This window comes from Osmerus eperlanus, chromosome 10, assembly GCF_963692335.1.
Source record: "Osmerus eperlanus chromosome 10, fOsmEpe2.1, whole genome shotgun sequence".
Taxonomy (NCBI): Eukaryota; Metazoa; Chordata; class Actinopteri; order Osmeriformes; family Osmeridae; genus Osmerus; species Osmerus eperlanus.
This window is the reverse complement of record NC_085027.1, coordinates 3,015,289-3,034,498: the sequence shown is the minus strand read 5'-3', so window position 1 is coordinate 3,034,498 and position 19,210 is coordinate 3,015,289. Positions and strand designations below refer to the sequence as shown.

The window sequence follows — 19,210 nt, the reverse complement described above, 5'->3', positions numbered from 1 at the left end:
GGGGGGGGGACAGGGACCGGGACAGGGACCGGGGCTGGGGGGGGGAGAATCGCGGGCACCAGCGCTCGGAAGACAGAGACCATCATGGGGGTCGAGGGCAGGGAAGTGGGCATCCACCCGGATCTCACAGCTATAACCAGCAATACAATTCACCTAACCAGAGACCACATCATGACCGCTACTAAACTTGACAGAGATTTTTGACCGTGTGGTGAAGTTGCTGTATACATGTACACATGTCAAATTTCAACTCAATCATACCTCGAGTAGATGGTCATCATAGCAACTGTTGCCATCCACGATTCAATGGTATTTCTATGTGTGGGGAAAGTCCTTGCAAATGTTTGATAAACTAATTAATGTAGGAGAGGCAAGGTATGCATCATGATTTGGGTGTATAGTTTTTTTTACTGATGTCTAGATTTGTTAATCTCTGTCATATCCTGCGGGGCTGGATGTGTTACTGACATAAATTAAATCTGAATCATTGTAAATGACAGAAAAGGCTGTCAGTCAGACTTGATCTATTTTCTTACATCCCAAGTTATTTTACTGTAAGCAAGGAGTGTCACTTTTTTGTATATCATTCATCAACTTGAGAGAAATAAAACCATGAAAATGACTAACAAAGTGTGCAGAGCCAGTGAGATGTACTAAACTCATGTACAGGTTAGGACCCTACAGTATAGATACACATTTATCTGTGGAATTGCACTAGGATCTTGTGTACGTAGACCTGTAGTATTGGATTAGTACTCTATACACAGTACATGCATATTGACATATAGTATAAAGTTAAACCCCTACAGTTTACATACATATAGATACCAGGGAATATCTGCTATAACCTCAGTTCACCATTTTAACATCTGCTTGAGGCTTCGGTCATCATTTTAATGGTCTGCCATATGATGAAAAACAATGCATTTAAATGACTCAGAAGTGATTAATCTGGTCTGATGTCATCAACAGAAAGATGAACATGTTCATGACCTCAGAATGGGCTCGGGTTAACTGTTCAGAGGATGTCAGGTCACACCAAACACCAGCAGACAGGAAAATCTGGATCCCTGAGAGGTGATGGTCCAATCACGAAGAAGACAAACGGGTCTGACACTGATCCCATGCAGGAAACTGTGCTGTGCTGTTCTTCTCTTCCCCCCAAACTGTGAGCATTTCCTGTGGACTTCAGCTGGAGCAGGAAGACAGCAAGGCAAGAGTAGTGTGTGTGTGTATGTGTAGGGTGGGGGGTCTAGTTAGATGGTGGTACACAGTGGGACTAACTGCCTCACCACTGCAATCAGTTAAAATTAGACTTCAACCTCTGAGCAAGATGAAGACAGCCAAAACAATGAGGAGATAAAGACAGTGTTACAGAGCCTGATTAGCAGGGAAGACTGACAGACACCAGAGACATGAGAATATAACACTTAACAGAAGGAGAACACAGTGTAACAATGGACATCTTCACACAGGTCCAGCAGCACAGTTTGTGTTTGAGTTGGAGAGAGCAGTGTGCTGATCTTAGCCCTGCTCAGCGTACACAGGGCAGACAGTCCTCTTGTGCATGGCTACATGGGCTCAGAGACAAGACCGCCAGAGCGTGTCGCAGACTGCTTTAAGACACTACATACATACCAGCCCTCATCACAGTGGGCAGCCATTAAATCATTAAAAACCCGTTCAATGTAACGTCGGCTGTGAGTGGTGTGTGGGAGTAACAGACCTCAGTGGACGAAAAGGCACAGAAAGAATAAAAAATACATACTCAGCTAGGGAGAGGGAGAGAGAGAAAGAGAGAGAGAGAGGGCACTATGGAGAGACGTTTCTGAGTGCTCTTAGTGTGCTGGGCTGGGCTGGGCTGTCAGGACTCATGTGGTGTGTTGGTGGGGATGCAATGTGACAGCAGTGGCTGTGTGCTGTGGCCCTGTCTTTAAGGCTGCACTCATCCCTCCATCTCTCTCTCTCTCTCTCTCTCTCTCTCTCTCTCTCTCTCTCTCTCTCTCTCTCTCTCTCTCTCTCTCTCTCTCTCTCTCTCTCTCTCTCTCTCTCTCTCTCTCTCTCTCTCTCTCTATTTCTCCCTCCATCTCTCTCTCTATCTCTCTCTATCTGCCTCTCTCCCTCGATCTCTCTCTTCCTTTCTCGTTCTCTCTCTCTTTCTCTCTTTGTTTCTTTCCCCTCCCTCTCCCTCTCTGTCTCGCCATCTCTCACACACCACATCCACCCCTGCAGCATTCAACGACCTACATCTGGTGTCGGGTGTGGGGGATGTGAAGGGGGGGGGGGTGAGCGGCGAAGGGTGCAGCGGCCCATCCAGCTTCTAGTGGGCAGCGGGGCAGCGGGGCGTGCTAATGTAGCATGTGACGTGTGTGAGCTGAAGAGCGTTTCATTTCGAGCTCTGCTCTGGCCTCTAATGTTGAATTAAAACCCCATGACTTCACACAAGGGTCACTAATGACACACACATACAAATACATACATGCACACATACACACACCACACAAATATTTAAAAACAAACCCTGCAATTGTGTGCAGATTAGCTTTGATAATGTCTTGTTCTCTTTGGATTCCTATGGAAAATGAACGCTCTTTATCGTAACGATCCAGCCACTCCAACCAGATATGTAAAGATCCTGTACTTCCTGTAGTTGTTAGTTTGATTCTGTCTGCTTGTGTCAGCCTGGCAGCTCCAGACACCACTGTACCACTTATGATTAGAAACATAATCATTCATAGATATTTATATGTGTATGGTATATATATTATATATGTGTGTTTGTGTGTACGTACGTGTATGAGTGTGTGTGTGTATTTGTGTGTACTTATGTGTATGAGTGTGTGTTTGTGTGTACGTATGTGTATGAGTGTGTGTATTTGTGTGTACTTATGTGTATGAGTGTGGGCTGTGTGTGGGCTGAGATGTGTTTATGTCTGATGTTCAGTCTATTCAGAGCTATTTATATCTAAGGAACAGTGCTGAGCCTTGGGCTAAGGCTGACATGTCGTCAGTATTCCTGACAGTGTGCTGGAACCCGAGACGCGTGTGTGTGTGTGACAGAGGAAGCAGAGAGCTGGCTGAGTGAACAAGTGTATGCTTCCTGGAATAATGGAATGACAATATTTTCTCCTGTCAAAAAAAAGAAAAAAGGTGAAATGTGCTCTTGTGTTCTGCAGACATCCGTGTTTCCACAGAAACCTACTTTTTCGGAGTGTAACATGCTCCCAGCGTGATGCGATTGAGTCAATCATATCAACAACGTGCAGATGAGGCGAAAAAACCCCTCTAATGAATCCTGTTTCCACTTGCATCGCTGCATAGCCGGCACCTCTGGCTGAAGGCCTAGCACACAAGGCTCAAGAAAGCCACGGAGATGTCCCGGTCCAAACAATATTTCATATTTGCAGGTAGAAAATGGAGTTCATGCTCATCACACTACAATATGGATCATATCTATTCTAGTCATGTGTGCTTGGTGGCTCCATGATTATGGAAATGTTGTGCCCGTCAGCCTCAGTCATACTAGCAGGTCCTCTGCTCCAGTCTACCATCCAGTCTGCAGTGGCTTCTTCTTCATGGGCTGATACATTCTGTAGCGACGATGTGATGATGTAATGCCTGCAGTTCGATAAAGCAAAACCAAATGGAAACAAGTGCCAGTAAGCGTTAGGGTGGAGGTGGGCATTGCCCGTTCTACATACACCTCTCTCACACACACCTCTCTCTCTCTCTCTCTCTCTCTCTCTCTCTCTCTCTCTCTCTCACACACACACCACACACACCTCTCTCTCTCTCTCTGTCTCTCTCTCTCACACACACACACACCACATACACGCCTCTCTCACACACACCACACCACACACACACCTCTCTCTCTCTCTCTCTCTCTCACACACACACACACACACCACATACACCTATCTCTCTCTCTCTCTCTCTCACACACACACACTACATACACGCCTCTCTCACACATACACCACGCACACCTATCTCACACACACAGCTCTCTCACACACAGCACAGACAGGAGAGAGTGGAAGCACATGTTCAGGGCAGTGGGGCCGGAGGCAGGTTGAGCATGGTCAGCAGTCCTGCGTGTGGTGATAATCCAAACCCAGGCTGCATCACACAACACTCTGTGGAGATTACACAACCATGGCCCGCTGGACAGCCCTGGCCACTGCTTCTCTCTCTCTCACACACACACTCTCTAACACACACACTTTCTCTCTATCACACACACTCTCTCTCTCTCTCTCTCTCTCTCTCTCTCTCTCTCACACACACACACACACATACATTATCTCTCTCTCTCTCTGTGAACTGTCCAGTGACATGACATGAAGGGTAGCATGAAGGGGAACCATGCCTGCTTGGCAGGTATCTTTGCACACATGCAAGTGGGCAGCAGTTGCTTGGACTCACACAGACCAAGTTGTTGGCTTCCACATGCGCCTTTTAATAGTTCATCACAGTCAAGTAACGGTGGGAGGAAAGTTTGGTGGTGCCGTTATTCTGAAGACAGAATACTGTAGGACGCAGGTGTCTCAAAATGCCCTCCAGGGAATGTTCTGGTACGGGTGGAGAGAAGCTGAATCTCATTAGGACATGGGACTATTCCAACACAACTGCATTTCAACACTGGGCTGCATCTCCTTCCCACACACCCAGAGAGCTGTGCTGCTCGAGGCCAGGGACAGCCGAGGCAAGCCCCAGCCTCCTGTTCAGGGTGTCTACGTGGGCGTCCAACTGAAGTAGAAGACTGCCTTTTCTGCTGCTCCTTCTGCCCACTTGTTCGCACACACAGACAAGGAAGTCATCGTCTTTGTGTGCCTTGTCTGCCTACTGATACGGCTTCTCAGCTCACTTTTAATGATATCCTTCACGCGGGGCGTACTCTCACACACGCTCGGTTCCAGTCGGCAGAGGTGGTCCGTGTCCCTCCTTTAGTTGTTGTCTAATCGCATGTCGTTATTGTGCGAGCCAAGACGTCGCCTGGAGGGGCAGACATCAGACTATCCAGTGGAGGAGTGGGGTAGAGGAGTGGGCGGCCAGGTGTCAGGGGTGCTGCTGACTCACATGCTTGTGTCTGAGTCATTCTCCTGCAGAGAACACTCGAAAGATCTCCAGTCATCTGGAGTGCTTGTTGTGTTTGATGGTGGATGACAGGTTTTTATGTAATGTTCACATGAAAAATCCAGTAGATGCTGTTGGACTAGAGACGAGGAGGGGGCTGTATAATGCTGACAGACACACTCAGTGTCTGGGTTTGTGATGACAAGCTGTTTGCATAAGCAGCCATTGTCCTTGATATCACTCTAGTCCTACAATATAAAATGACTGCAGAAGTCATTACTTACAATTGATAACATAACTGCTTTAATTACTAATGCTGATGTATTTCTGTCAATTTCATAGTTAAATGCAGTACATGTGACCACTGCTATAAACCTTAATGGATCTCTGTGGTCTTTGTTCCTTTGGCACCCTCTGGTGGCACAAACAGAAAGCACATGGCATTCGGGTGTGTTTCGAGAGATGATTCTCGGCATAGATACAAACTGATTTCGAATGGTTCATTGAACACATTTGAAAACCAATAATTTTATTCAGAAAACCTACAAATATACATTTTATTTATTCAGCAAATATCAATGTTCTTCTCGTAGATGACAAGTGCAGAACATTTTACACCATCGACAGCATGTAGTCTAAAAGTCCAAACTTTCACATTTTGTACAAACAATAATCCTCACCATGGAAACCCCCTCGGGAATCCTGACACTAACAGAAAGCAGGACTCAGGTGGAGCACAGGTGTGGAACATAGGTGGTCCCTGTAGCAAAAACAAAATGAAGTTGTGGTAACTTTAATCATCAGAGTAACTCTGCAGTTTGACCAATGCAGACAGGCCTCTGTCGTGTTTCCTGGAGGAAGGCGACCAAAAGGCAGTAACCAGATACTTCACCGTCCAGATTGAATCAAACAAAAATGCCATTCTAAGATTGCTTTCTCTCTCTCTCTCTTTCTCTTTCTTTCTCTCTCTCTCTTGTCTCTCACGCACACACACTCAAACAAATACACACACGCAAACAAACACACACTCAACAGAAAACACAGCCTGAACTCTCTGAGCGGTTACAAGTTAGGCTGAGTGGTGGCAGCTGGTTCCATCTAGGTGTAGTAGATGATCTCAGGTATCTGGCCATCCTCCACTGAAGTGCCATTGTTATTCCCAGGAGAGCTGAAGAAGAAAAACGTTGTCTTGGTCCCTGTCGAAGACTCATGGGTGACTTTTTTTAAGCCCTTCGTCCCATAGTGAGAGTCTGGACCCTGAGATACAGCAGACAGGCAGTTTAGTTCAAACTCAAGTTTCAAGTCTTTTATTGTCAGTTGCACAGAACAACACAAAGTCAGACTGGGCACTGAAATTCTTAGGACAACACAACGCCAAGTAACCTGGCATAACATAACATAAGTACTCTGAGGTTAGAGAGGTGTGGCTCTCTCAATACTTCAAGACGTGCCCACTCACTTTCTTTGTCTCTATCACACACACACACACACACACACACACACACACGAAGGTAGGGTTACAGACAGTGATACTGCAGGTGTGTTTTGTGGTTAAGCCGTCGGGCAAGCTCACCTTCAAGGTTGCGCAAGCGGTGTAGCTCACGTTAGGTAGGATCTCCAGAGGCTGTTTGAACATCACCCTGAACGTGTTGGCTGAACCGTCACAGCTGAAGCCTGTGTCGTTCTGTCCCAGCGTCTGGCTGTTGTCACTGTCCATGATCTACAGGAACACAAGGTGGATTTTGCATGTTTTGTTTGTCTTCCCCTTGACACAGTGGGGAAGGGGGGGGGGGGGGGGGGGTTAATAGTCTTCAACTTCCAAATGAATCCACTAACCTGTATGTTGACCTGATAGTCTGTAGGCCCATGTATGGACCCATACAGTCCCAACCCAACCACGTATATTCTTCTATTTACATTGAATCTACAGAGCAAAACCACAACCAGCAGAGAATGTTAATCAAAGTATTTCTCCTGCTAACAACACAGCCTTTTCAGGTGTCCTTAATCCTCTATGGTGTCCAGGTAGGCTGTCTCACCTGATTCTGTCACTGGTGCCACTGTACCCCCAGCGACTTTCAACCTGCTGGAACCTATTAATGCTGCCCTCCTTGCCCCTCAGACAGCTGCGAGACCTGTCTATGTAGTCTACCCGCGGTTTGGGGTTTACTGTAAAGTGTAAAAACAGATTTACCACCTCCCGATCGAACAATATCCCAGACTGGGCAGGCCCTGTTGCACAAGAGAGAATATCAGACTGGTTTCTATGGTTACATTTTTTGACACATGACACAAATTATCACAATAAATATAGATATTTGGTAGTGTTCATGAATGTTCATGTGGATGAATTGAACGGATGAATGTTGCTATGGATGATGTTCATTTTCCCAAAGCATATACCGTATTTTCCAGACTATAAGTCACACTTTTTTTCATAGTTTGGCTGGTCCTGCGACTTATAGTCAGGTGCGATTTATATCAAAATATATATAATTTAACATGTTTGCATACTGACTGACATGAACTAACGAGTTCAACGGATTCAGTGATGTGGAATGAGATCGGAAGATTGGTGAACTATCTTACCGGTAACTTGCTTGTTGGACTTGCTAGCTTGTTATGTTAATTTATCCTATTCAGCTTCCCAGGTATGTTCTTTATGCGAGTCAGGTGGCTGAGCGGTGAGGGAATCGGGCTAGTAATCCGAAGGTTGCCAGTTCGATTCCCGGTCATGCCAACTGACGTTGTGTCCTTGGGCAAGGCACTTCACCCTACTTGCCTCGGGGGAATGTCCCCGTACTTACTGTAAGTCGCTCTGGATAAGAGCGTCTACTAAATGTAATGTAAATGTAAAATGTTATGCTATTGTGTAGCTGAATAACTGTTAATGTGTTACGTTAACATACCGGACACATATTCAGCCTGTTGTTCTGTGTGCTATTGTGTAGTTGAATAACTTGCCTTTCCAAATTAAATGTCTATTCTTGGTCTTGTATTTTGTTAAAAAAAAAGACTTATAGTCCAGTGCGACTTATATATGTTTTTTTCCTCTTCATGATGCATTTTTTGACTGATGCGACTTATACTCTGGAGCGACTTATAGTCCGAAAAATACTGTAATACGCTTTGCACTGAGAAGGTAGACAGCCCACCTGCAGCAAATTCCTCCACGGTCATGAGCGGGAAACGGATGAGCGTGAGAGCTTTCCCCAGAACTTTCTGCTTGTTCTCCGAGGTCAGGGTAAGCTGTTGTCTGTAACACTCTGCTTCGGCCCAGCGCACCACCGCCCCAAACAGACGGTTCTCTCGAATCCCTAAAGTGTCTCTCGCCAGAACCGCACACAGGGTGTCTGCGCGCACACACACACACACACACACACACACATCAGATCCACTGTGATCCAAGAGCCCTGAAGATTAAAACTGTTATAGTGATTAAGAACATTAGTCTATTGTCAGTTCGAGGGCCAAAAACGGGTGTTGCCGTACCAAGGTCGATATCCGTGAAGCCCTCTGCGTTTATAGCGTCCGCTGTGCTCTTGTCTATGGTGTCCAGGCACAGACTAGCCAGCTGTGGCTCGTCAAATAACCTTGCCTGGGAACAGAACAAGGTAGGCCGCATGACTGCATGACAGCTAGGCGTCTACGCACACCACAAGACTGGAAACTGTCACACTGGGAACAGAACAAGGTAGGCCGCATGACTGCATGACAGCTAGGCGTCTACGCACACCACAGACTGGAAACTGTCACACTGGGAACTTCCAGTGGGGGAAAAAAAGGACTTAATGAATATGTTCCAAACATGTTTTAGCAAAGGAAATGTCACAAAACACAGAGGAATGACTTTGAGAATAGAATAGTCTGCTACCCATGTCAGCTCTGCAAGTGTTTATGGCTTCATGTTATGACTCATGCTCCACTTCCACTGCTCTTGAATAGTGGCTGACATGAAAGGTTCAGTACAGGTCTGGACTGGGACTGAAACACAGCCCGGGACTTTGAAACACAGACCGGCCCAAGACCGTTTATTATTATTATACATTTTATTTTTTTTGGATTATGCCACGGCCGTTTAACTGGCCGTTCGGGAAATCTCCCGACTCTCCCGACGGCCAGTCCGCCCCTGGTTCAGTGTCTGTACCTGAGTGAGCAGCATGAAGGCGTTGTCAGCTCGCAGGTGTTTGGTGAGGAAGTCCACACAGTGAGCCTCCAGGGCTGGGACAGCATACTTCTTAGCTGTGTACAGAGTTGTCATCACAGTCTCCGGACCAATGTGGACCTCATCAGAGTACAGGAACCTGGATCAGGATACACACACCCAGGGCACAATGAGGCCAATCAGAACAAGTTAAATACGTTCAAATGGAAATGACTAAGACCGTGCATATACACAGTGTATATATTTGGAAATGTTTTTTACAGACTGAGAATGACAAGAATGTATCTTGTTGTTGGAAAAAGTCGTTATCGTTCTAGGCCACTGACAAACTTAAAAGAGATAATTATCATTCAGTTTGTTTACCTTAGCAGAGCGAGGAAGGCAGCAGGTTCAACATCGGGTAACTCTATTTCAGCCGAGGTTGTGGCCATACCACCGTTGAACATGGCGTCGAATACAGCACTACCTGCAGCTAGAACGAATTTGTGGGCTGGTATCCTCTGTGCTTGTCTTCCTTTCCCTACAATAAACCTAACGTCACTTAGTAGTTCATTGTTGAAAAGAAACGCAAAGCGCTCTTTCAGCGAGCTCTTTGTGGCCTGCCAGTTGTACATAGGCTCCCGGTGTAGGCCCACAGACGGGGGACAAATCGGTGCCGCTGCGACTGCGACCGGTGCATTCGACACCGCTGCGACGTTCCTGCCCGCTCCAGAACGAGCGAAATTGGATGCTTGTTCTTCATAATTTGATGCGGGTCCGTCACCACCACCTCCTGTAGCCATTGTGTTGTTACGGTTATGTAGCGGAAATATTATTACGTCGACACTGTCCAACGTCTATAATGTCAATTGGTCATATTTACGGTCTATTTACAGGTTTTACCAGGAGAACGGACCATCACTTTGTCTTGTTGTTTACTTGCTCTGCGCAATCCAGAAATGATGTACACTTCCGGGGTTGACGCGTTTTCCTGTGTTGCAATAGATAGACCTATTTTTACGCTCACATGGTGTTTTCCAAACACCAACTAGAAGGCAATATTTCATCCATCAGTTAAAGCTAGAAGTTAAAAATTTCATTTTTGTGCAATATGGCAGTTTAACATAACGTAATCTTTTTAGTTTTGAAGCTAAGACATTATTGCACCATCGTCATATTCCGCCATGTCGAACCTGCCACTGTCATAAACACCTAATTTACAGCTACAGCCTTTTCCGTGTTGTCGACAGAGGGATTAACTGTGTGTGCGTGCGTGTGTCACAGCGTGCACGAGTGCCTGTGTTGTACGTCAAGACGATGCTGTTGTCTATACTATAGTGCTTTAGTTCTTCAGTTGAATGCTGTGCAATTCAAAACATTATTGTCTAGTAGTGAAAATAAATCTTTTGAGTTTCTAAACGTAAAAGCAGTTGGCAATGAATGCGTCGGCTGGGACAGGAGTTTTTGTCTTGTCCTTGATGTCCATACCCGTCTCCTATTTATTCAATTCCCTTGTCTACAATAGCGGGTGAGTGAGAGACAATTTATGATTTGGTTGTTACCAATGCTTTAATGTATCTTGTTGCCTTGTCAATTAGAATGGATTGAGATTGGATTAAAAATTGCAAAGAGCGTTTGCGTATTTCTAACTAAACTGTTAAACTTTCAGCATCGAGGCAGTATTTTATGCTGGATCGACAACCCTTCTCATACTTGCGATATCAGCGTACTTTTTAATAAAAAAGAAAGCACTTAAAGACCCTTTATTTTATGGTAAGAAAAAATATTTATTATCAATAATTTAAATAATTTAAATAGACCATCTCATTTGATGCCTTCAGTATGGATAGTCTGGTCCTGCCCCTAGTGTTTGCTGTTTACACCTTCCTGAGTGTGATGAACCTGATCATAGCGCTGGAGCAGGACGGCGTCATTGACGACTTCATGACCTACTATCTCCAGAAGGCAAGTATCTACCTGAGGAAGACTGTGCTGTGAGTGAGTGCACACAATAAGAGATCGTGTCAGAAAATACGAGCCTCGTCTTTAACAAATGTATTATTATTTTGTAGTGTCTGAAGAATGTTTATGTGTGACTGTGTCTATGTGCTGTCCAGGCAGATCCCTACATCAACACTGCGCATGGTCACATTACCTCCTACTGGGATGGCAGTGCCCACTATCTCATGTACCTTCTGATAGTGGCAGCAATAACATGGGGGTAGGTACTTCTTCTCTACAGTCCTGTGTCACCCCAACAACTCCTGATAGTCCTATACATGTTTACCACCTTGCTAATGACTCCTAATACTGGTCCAAAGTTGGCAAAGTTGACTAAGGAAGCCAACCTGACGTCCGTCCCAGATGGATTGAGAGTCAAGACACCTCTTCTGGAAGGCATGTTGTTGTCCTCAGGAGTGCCGTGTGTTTGCAGGGCCAGCTACAGAGCCATTGGACTGTACTGGATGGGCTCATTCCTCATCCATGCCATTGTCTTAAATACAGGGAATGTTGTAGGTAAGCACAGAAATAATAATGGATTGTTTAAAGCAGATTACTTTTCTGAGTAAATACATGACACATATGTTTGTCATGTGACAATAAGGCACTTAGTCTCAGGCAAAAGCTTCGGTGAGACCATAATTGGGTTTAGACAAAGCAGATAACAGTATAAGGGGCTATTTCTCACCATTGAAGTTGATATGGCAACATTTTCCAATACTAATTACGTTCCCTATGAGTTCATTTCTATGGTCAACCAGAAATATATTTTTACCTGCCACGACACACCTTCTCTCTGTTATGAAACAGAGCTAAGGTAATAATAATAATAAGAAGACTTTATTTATATAGCACATTTCATACAAGAATTGCAGCTCACGGTGCTTTACATAAAAACAATAAAAACAATAATACAAGTGATAAAAGTAATCTTTAAAATACCAAATCTATAAAAACAATAATATAACTAATAAAAGTAGTAAAACCCTTCTGAGATCAAATTAGTTAAATGCTTTGGTAAAAAGGTAGGTTTTAAGCTGTCTTTTAAAAATGTCTAGTTACAGATTAGTTCTGCTCCATCTGCAGGGAAGTATGGGATCCAGATGAGCCCTCTGTTCCTCTTCCACATGCTCTACATCCTGGTGTCTGTGTGGGCCTGCTTCCGCATCATCAGACAGCCCTGCACCATGGAGGCCCAGCCAATGGTGAGAGCCCAACATTTCTGGGCCCTGTGACTAATTGTAGCGGTATACCTACATTTACATTTAGTCATTTAGCAGACGCTCTTATCCAGAGCGACTTACAGTAAGTACAGGGACATTCCCCTGAGGCAAGTAGGGTGAAGTGCCTTGCCCAAGGACACAACGTCATTTTGCATGGCCGGGAATCGAAACGGCAACCTTCTGATTAATATCCCTAACCGCTAAGCGATCTGACACCCTATACCTATCAGTACAGGAGCCCAACACTGTTAAAACTGTCCACCACAGCCGACATCAGATAGCAAAGGAACAACTGCCGTGTTGTTCTCTCGTCAGAGTGTCCAGGAAGCCCAGAAGAAGAATCTTCTCCAGAGACCTTTGGACTTCCTGCTCGCCTTCTGCCTCATCCCCGCCACCATCTTCTGTGTCTTCCGAGGCCTGGTGAGCATGCCTCTCGGTGTGAGTGCAGATGATGCAGTGTGAGAAGGCAGCTCACCAAACCGTGTGTCCTAGGTGGCGTTAGACTGCCCGTCTGAATGGTGTCAGGAATACAGCCAGCTCTATGAGCCCTACCTTAAAGATCCCTCTGCCTACTCTAGAATACAGGTAAACAAAAAAACGCGCTTAAACACGTTTGTATAGGAACTTCGAGTGCAGCAACCCTGTGAGTAACTATGAATAATGGCTGTGTCTGTGTGGCAGATGCTGGTGAGCATGCTGTACTCCGGGCCCTACTATGTGCTCTGCCTCTATGGGCTGCTGGTGCCAGGCTGCCACTGGATGACCGATCTAACCCTGGTGCACTCAGGAGCCATCGCCCAGGTGAGGGGGACAGGGTACACTATGTGGCAGGATGTATGTGAACCATTTGACCACTGTCTGTATACCTTAACTGAAAAAGAGCATCTTGAGTTGCCCTGAATGTTGTCTTCAGTGGAACCGGACAAAGGGGAGCAGGCATTACGCTCACCATGTGTGTGCTGTGGGAGTTGACCCCTTTGAGAAAGATGGTAGCACTCATCAAGGTTAAAATGGAATACAGATGCCAGACAGCACTCTGACCACAGCTATTAATACCTGCAGTCTATGAGTTGTTCTAAATAACAAAGGTTTAGAGGGTAACCCTTATCACGGCCAACCTCCCAGCTGGGAAGTAATAGAAATGACTTACACACTGCAGCACTTTCTTGCAAAGGTACCGTATTATCATCACTTAAAAGGTTCTGCTTTCCCATGTACTTGGCCTCCCATGCCCTTCTGAGAAAGTAGGTCATGGTTGTGCAGGTCACCCAGAAAAAAGACTAACTGTTCTTAGTTTAGTTAAAGGAGAGATCCTTTAGGAATCTCTTTGGTTCCACACAGCCTCTCGTGACATCCAGGGAAGGCCATGAAAGCAGAGCCAGAGTCTGTCTCGCTGCATTCTGATCTCTGCCGAGCCGAGTGGTTCCTTCTGCTTGGGGTCCAGTTCCCAGCAGGATGACGACAGACCAAGAGGAATGGTGGCATTCTCTGAATGCCGGGCGCCTGGCCAGGCTATAAATAGACAAACACAGTTCGGTGTTGCTATGAGACAGACTCGTACGTCTTTTTCAACATCCCTTCACCGTTGAGGACGTCAGATAGGAGAGCGTCCTCTAGCGGCAGAGTTGGAGATGGCTTGTGAGAGAGTGCCTGACAGTGTCCTCTAGCATCAGAGATCAGGAATCTGGCGGTTCAGGACAGACATGACATGTGGCTAGGTTTATACAGTTACTGGAAGCATTCTTCTTCCTGTTCGCTTTTATTCATCTTCCTCTTTTGTCTTTTTTTCCTCTATTAAAGGCAGGGTTGGCAAGTTGCACGAATCAAGCTATTTTAGCTTCTTTTTGACACAATTCAAACCAAAATATCCCACCTCCTCCCTTGAAAGCCACTCCCACAAAACTACAATAACGAGTATTGAGTGGAGGGGCAGAGTGCGCCCAGGTAGGTAGGTAGACAGACAGGTGGCCCGTACAATCAATAGTCAGGGTACCCCTTAATGATTGGTTGTGTTTATTACAGTATTGCAACGCCCACAGATGTTGGAATTATTTCATATTACCGTCAAACCTTTAGATATATTGGGTGCTATCAAGACATGAAGTTACTTTCGGCAAATATGACAAAAAGTGCTTCTCAACAACATTGCCTACCCTGCCTTTAACTCCCTCCTGACCCGCTCTCTGCTCCCAGGCTCAGTTCTCTCACATCGGAGCGTCTCTACACACACGGACACCCTTCTCCTACAGAGTACCTGCTGACAGCCAGGCTGTGTTCCTGCTGGTGAACGTCCTGTATACTCTGGTGCCTCAGGCCCTCTGCTACCGCTGTGTCACCAACCCTGCCTTCTTCTTCAGGGACCCTCCTTTCAACAAGAAAAGTGTGTGAGAGAAAGAGTAATAGTTGCATTAAATGTGTATACTGTGCAAAGCCACAAATCAAGGTTTTTATGACTTTGTAGGGTGTTTAAGATGAGTAAAAACAACACTTGGACTGCATTCCAATGACTTTATTCTGTAAAAGTTATCCATAAACAGCAAAACAGTTTACATTAAACTACAAACCTTGAAAATGTAAAATATGTTCAAATTACGTGCTTAACAAAGATTGAAAGGTAACAAAAATAAAATTGTATGGGGTTTACATATCACACAGTGCTTTAATCAACTATCAAAAAAATAAATACAATATCTCGTGAAGACTCATTTATCATGAAGAGATACGAGGAAGAAATGCAACTGGGAAACAGGAGATGTATGAGTGGAAGATGGAGGGAAGAACCCTCAATGCTAGACTGCACACTCAATATTAGACAGTCTGTATTCTGCAACACAGTCTGTATGTCATGAGACAATCTGTATGCTGTAGAACAGGATTATCTTGTGTATGTTATTCAGGTCTGTACAGCTAAAGATGTGTGAATGTAAAAAGAAACAACAGTTGGAACATGCCACACATGTCAAATACCTACCTATAAAATGGCTTTAAAATGTACAGTGAATCAATTCACAGACACAGAAATCAGATGTATGCAGATACCTAGAGCCGTCCAGTAGAATAGTGCTGCTATATTCTACAGCAAAATGAAACTATATAGATAATATTTAGATACAAACACTTTATAGACATATCTACGTTGGTCCATTCTTTTTTTCAGGTTACATAAAAGAGTAACATATAGCGAATGATGTGGATCATGTTTGACAAACAGAAATTCCATTTGGAAACCCAACCCTTTTACCCTTTTTTCCAGAAAAGCAATCTCAAGCTACAATAAGAGGTATAAGCACACTGTTATAACCAACATATATCATAGATCGTTTAAGAGCACACACTGTATATTCATGGCAGTCTTATCAAACAACACTGTTAACTTACACCTGTTGACATGTCATCATTAGGATCAGTGGTGTAGGCGAGGGGGGGTCAGTATAAATATTGATTGATGGTTATCTTACACTGTGTTTAGATACTGTATGAGGTGGTTTCTGCAACACTACTGGGCGGACTCTCTCATTGGCCCTAAGCCTCAGAGAGAGGCTCCGAAAGAGCCAGGTTGACATGGCAGGCGAGTGAGCGCGCCGAGGCCGGAGTCGAGACATGTGCGGTCAAGATGAAACCTATGGTGCTGTTAGTGGTGGAGATGAATGACGGACATGAAACCGAAGGGGCTAATGTAAGTTTCACCATTCTAATATCAAGGCTACAAATGAATCACTTCCTGTCCCCAAGTCGATGAATCCACGTGGCCTAGTGTTCTTCTCTGAGCAACTGGTTCTGGAAGAGAACACACAACAGGAACCATGTGACCACACATTTACATTTACATTCAGTCATTTAGCAGACGCTCTTATCCAGAGCTACTTACAGTAAGTACAGGTACATTCCCCCGAGGCAAGTAGGGTGAAGTGCCTTGCCCAAGGACACAACGTCATTTTCACGGCCAGGAATCGAACCAGCAACCTTCTGATTACTAGGCCGATTCCCTAACCGCTCAGCTACCTGACTCCCTACACATACCTCTCAAGCCTGTTTGAATAACCTGGTAAGTACTAGCAAGCGATAAACACTTATGAAACCACAGTTGTGTACAAGGATCCCCCTGGTGGACATATATGGATACTGCACGGGGACAGTCGAGTGGGGGATTGGTCACCTTGCTGTCCGTGGTGTTCTGGATGATGTCGTTCTCAGGGTCTCCCGCCTCTGACACACTCCTCTGGTCATCTTGCTTGCCGTCCTTCTCCAGGTCCTCCTCTCCGGACGAGATCCTCGACAGCTTCGATGACTTCTGGGACGAGCACAGACAAACACCATGAGCCCGCAGACAACCGTTTTATGTTCAGTGTATTCATAGTCGTTTGCGTAGCCAATATTGTTTATTCTACCTTTAAATGGCGACCCTGTATTGCCCCTTGCAGTTCATGGTTTAAAATCACACTGACATGAGTATAACACCTATGTGGTACTTGTGTAGGAAATAGACAACAGCAAACACTCTTCTATGAAAACTAACTAAAGCAGTGATAGGAGAGTGTTGAAGCTGAATGATCCATTGCAGCAATGCAGCCGTAGCAGCGGCAAGCGGAGCTACATTCCGGTGGATGTCCTGCATGTGCCTGCGTAATGGAGACCCTGCAGTTGCTAGGCAACAGCGGTTGCTAAGCAAGGAGTGGGTAGCTGGGCTGTGGGTGACTTTTTCAACCTGCCTCGATCTACAGTGCTTCGTCTACCCACAACCCACCCCCTTACTACTGCTCTGCTCATGCTAGCACAGTTTCGGCTCTGAAGCGGACCCGACACAGGGTCACGTGCGACACCAGCTCCCTCACACACCACCCAGCACAGAGTCCTTCGATAACAGCCCGCATATGTACTATGGATACCCTGCATACGAACAGAAGGTGACAGTTGATTGGATTAATGTGATTCTACGCCACCGGCTACCACAAACCTAAAGACCAAAACGCCTTTACGAGGTCACCAAGAGAGGTGGTCGGCCATGGGCCTCACTGTCACCCAGTAGGTCCCCCCTCAGGGTGGAGTAACAGCCAGGCAGGTACCTTGGAAGAGGTCGTGTTTTTCCGTTTGGAAGCAGCCTTGTCTCCCTTCTCCTTGCCCTGGTCGTTCTCCTCCCCTATGGAGTCTCCCTCCTCTCCCTCACTGCTGCCGTCGGCCGCATTTCCCCCCTCTCCCTCTGTCTCAGAGGAACTCTGCTGCTGGGTGGCCTGTTTGGACACAAACACACTCCCTTATTAGTTAGGAAACAGCCCGGTGCTCTGTGAGACGTGAGGTAGTAAGGATGGATCCAGGTTGACCTGATAGCCAGTGAACTTGACCCCAGGGTTGTTCTCGATCTCCCACAAGCCTTCGTTGAACCCTTTCCTCTTGTTGGATTTGCCGAATTTGTCTTTGTACTCCTTGTAGGGAAGGAGATCTTTGGGCCCCAAAAATGCGCTGAGGAGGGAGAAAATTGGAGAAAATAAACATACATGTACTTCCGTGTTTCCCAAATTGATTATTGAAATTGAATGTGAAATATGTGTGTTTCAAACAGAGAAAGCGTCCTGAGGCCTGAAGATGCGAGCGTGCTTACGTTTCATGAGTTCCAAAGAAAAATATTGGATATTTATTAGCGGGGGGCTTGACTGCTCCCTCAGGAAGTTCATCAATCTGAAAGAAAGAAATACAAACACAATCCTACTGTATCTCCCCAGCGAAACCAAGTAGCCTGTCACATGTTTGAGTTAGCCTACAGTTGCTCAATTACTGCCATTGTACCAATGTATCAAGACTGGCTGCACGAAACGTAATAGTTTGATTCAGAATAATTCTCATTCCAACGAGGGATTACCCGGTTATCTAGGGTCAAGTGCTCATCTAGCAATCACTATTCCAATAGACTACTGATGGGAGCAGGCTTTAAAGAGCAACCCTAGCTAATTAGCTCACAGCAGTGCACCTTCTAGTAATTCATTAAAGCCTTTGGAAATCTAGTGTCTTGTGGAAATTAACTACAGGCTAAAGTATGAGGTGCCCTACCTACCGCGTGCCACTCTATTTCACCCTACAATTTCCTGACGTAGATGTTGTAGCTACGAAACATATTTTCTTATTTACCATAGGATCTGACTTGGATGTATGACTAAATGTAAAAGAGGACGGGAATATGTTCATGGCGTGTAAAGGTGTAACTGGTACGGCATGAGAGCATGGTAAAACCGGAGGTAAGCTCCATAGCATTCGTCCCAAAGCATCGGTGGTATTGTCTTAGGCAACCCCGCCTCCCTTCTTTTCAGCTCGGCTGCATCACATACTCACCCTCGCCGGCCAGTGTGGGTATCCTTTCATTTTTGCAAAAACCAAATCTCCAGCCTTGTACTCCCGCGGCCGTGGTCGAGCCATCTTTTCCGTGAATATTCCAATGATACGATTTTTTACTGGTGATTTTCGTCCTTCTCAACAGAGAGAATTATCGACCATCAATGTTTTGATAACAAGACTGCAGTTTACACGGAAATAAATAATTTAAGCGAGGAACAGGCCTGGTAACGGCGGATCTCCTCACACGCACAAAAAATGTGTGTATGTAGCCAGTATAGGTTACGGTTAAAAATCCTAAAGTAAAGCTGACCGTGTTTCTCCATGTGCTACTGATTAATAGCAAAATAAAAGTCGCATTAACACTGCCAACATCGTCACTACGACAGCAGAGGTCTGGTGCGTCTGTAGTTTATAAAAACTATCCAATAATAGAAATATT

At 45.4% G+C, this 19,210-nt stretch overlaps 3 protein-coding genes across 8 annotated transcripts; 1 reads left to right on the top strand and 2 right to left on the bottom strand.

Annotated features, from left to right (window-relative positions):
• Nucleotides 1-5,587: 5,587 nt before the first annotated feature.
• LOC134028063 (BTB/POZ domain-containing protein 1-like) lies at nucleotides 5,588-10,212 on the bottom strand. 2 transcript variants are annotated; one of them, XM_062471389.1, is made up of 8 exons: nucleotides 9,608-10,212; nucleotides 9,227-9,383; nucleotides 8,572-8,677; nucleotides 8,235-8,432; nucleotides 7,119-7,248; nucleotides 6,916-7,003; nucleotides 6,653-6,799; nucleotides 5,588-6,336 (listed from the first exon to the last, which is right to left on the bottom strand). In XM_062471389.1, exons 1-8 carry the CDS (start codon nucleotides 10,024-10,026, stop codon nucleotides 6,178-6,180), a joined length of 1,404 nt encoding a protein of 467 aa, XP_062327373.1. In that variant the 5' UTR covers nucleotides 10,027-10,212; the 3' UTR covers nucleotides 5,588-6,177. The 2 variants fall into 2 exon arrangements, with proteins under 2 accessions (XP_062327373.1, XP_062327372.1); XM_062471388.1 differs by having other exon boundaries at nucleotides 7,119-7,311; nucleotides 9,608-10,211.
• Nucleotides 10,213-10,521: 309 nt separating this feature from the next.
• LOC134028107 (transmembrane 6 superfamily member 1-like) lies at nucleotides 10,522-15,361 on the top strand. Of its 5 annotated transcripts, XM_062471459.1 has the most exons (10): nucleotides 10,522-10,751; nucleotides 10,893-10,996; nucleotides 11,091-11,192; nucleotides 11,345-11,444; nucleotides 11,658-11,740; nucleotides 12,311-12,429; nucleotides 12,763-12,867; nucleotides 12,940-13,032; nucleotides 13,129-13,248; nucleotides 14,641-15,361. In XM_062471459.1, exons 1-10 carry the CDS (start codon nucleotides 10,660-10,662, stop codon nucleotides 14,833-14,835), a joined length of 1,113 nt encoding a protein of 370 aa, XP_062327443.1. In that variant the 5' UTR covers nucleotides 10,522-10,659; the 3' UTR covers nucleotides 14,836-15,361. The 5 variants fall into 5 exon arrangements, with proteins under 5 accessions (XP_062327443.1, XP_062327445.1, XP_062327444.1 ...); XM_062471461.1 differs by lacking the exon at nucleotides 10,522-10,751 and having other exon boundaries at nucleotides 11,074-11,188; XM_062471460.1 differs by lacking the exon at nucleotides 10,522-10,751 and having other exon boundaries at nucleotides 11,074-11,192.
• On the bottom strand, nucleotides 15,354-19,152 carry hdgfl3 (HDGF like 3). The gene is made up of 6 exons (XM_062471464.1): nucleotides 18,769-19,152; nucleotides 18,044-18,120; nucleotides 17,766-17,904; nucleotides 17,511-17,675; nucleotides 16,604-16,738; nucleotides 15,354-16,224 (listed from the first exon to the last, which is right to left on the bottom strand). Exons 1-6 carry the CDS (start codon nucleotides 18,850-18,852, stop codon nucleotides 16,198-16,200), a joined length of 627 nt encoding a protein of 208 aa, XP_062327448.1. The 5' UTR covers nucleotides 18,853-19,152; the 3' UTR covers nucleotides 15,354-16,197.
• Between the last annotated feature and the right edge of the window lie 58 nt (nucleotides 19,153-19,210).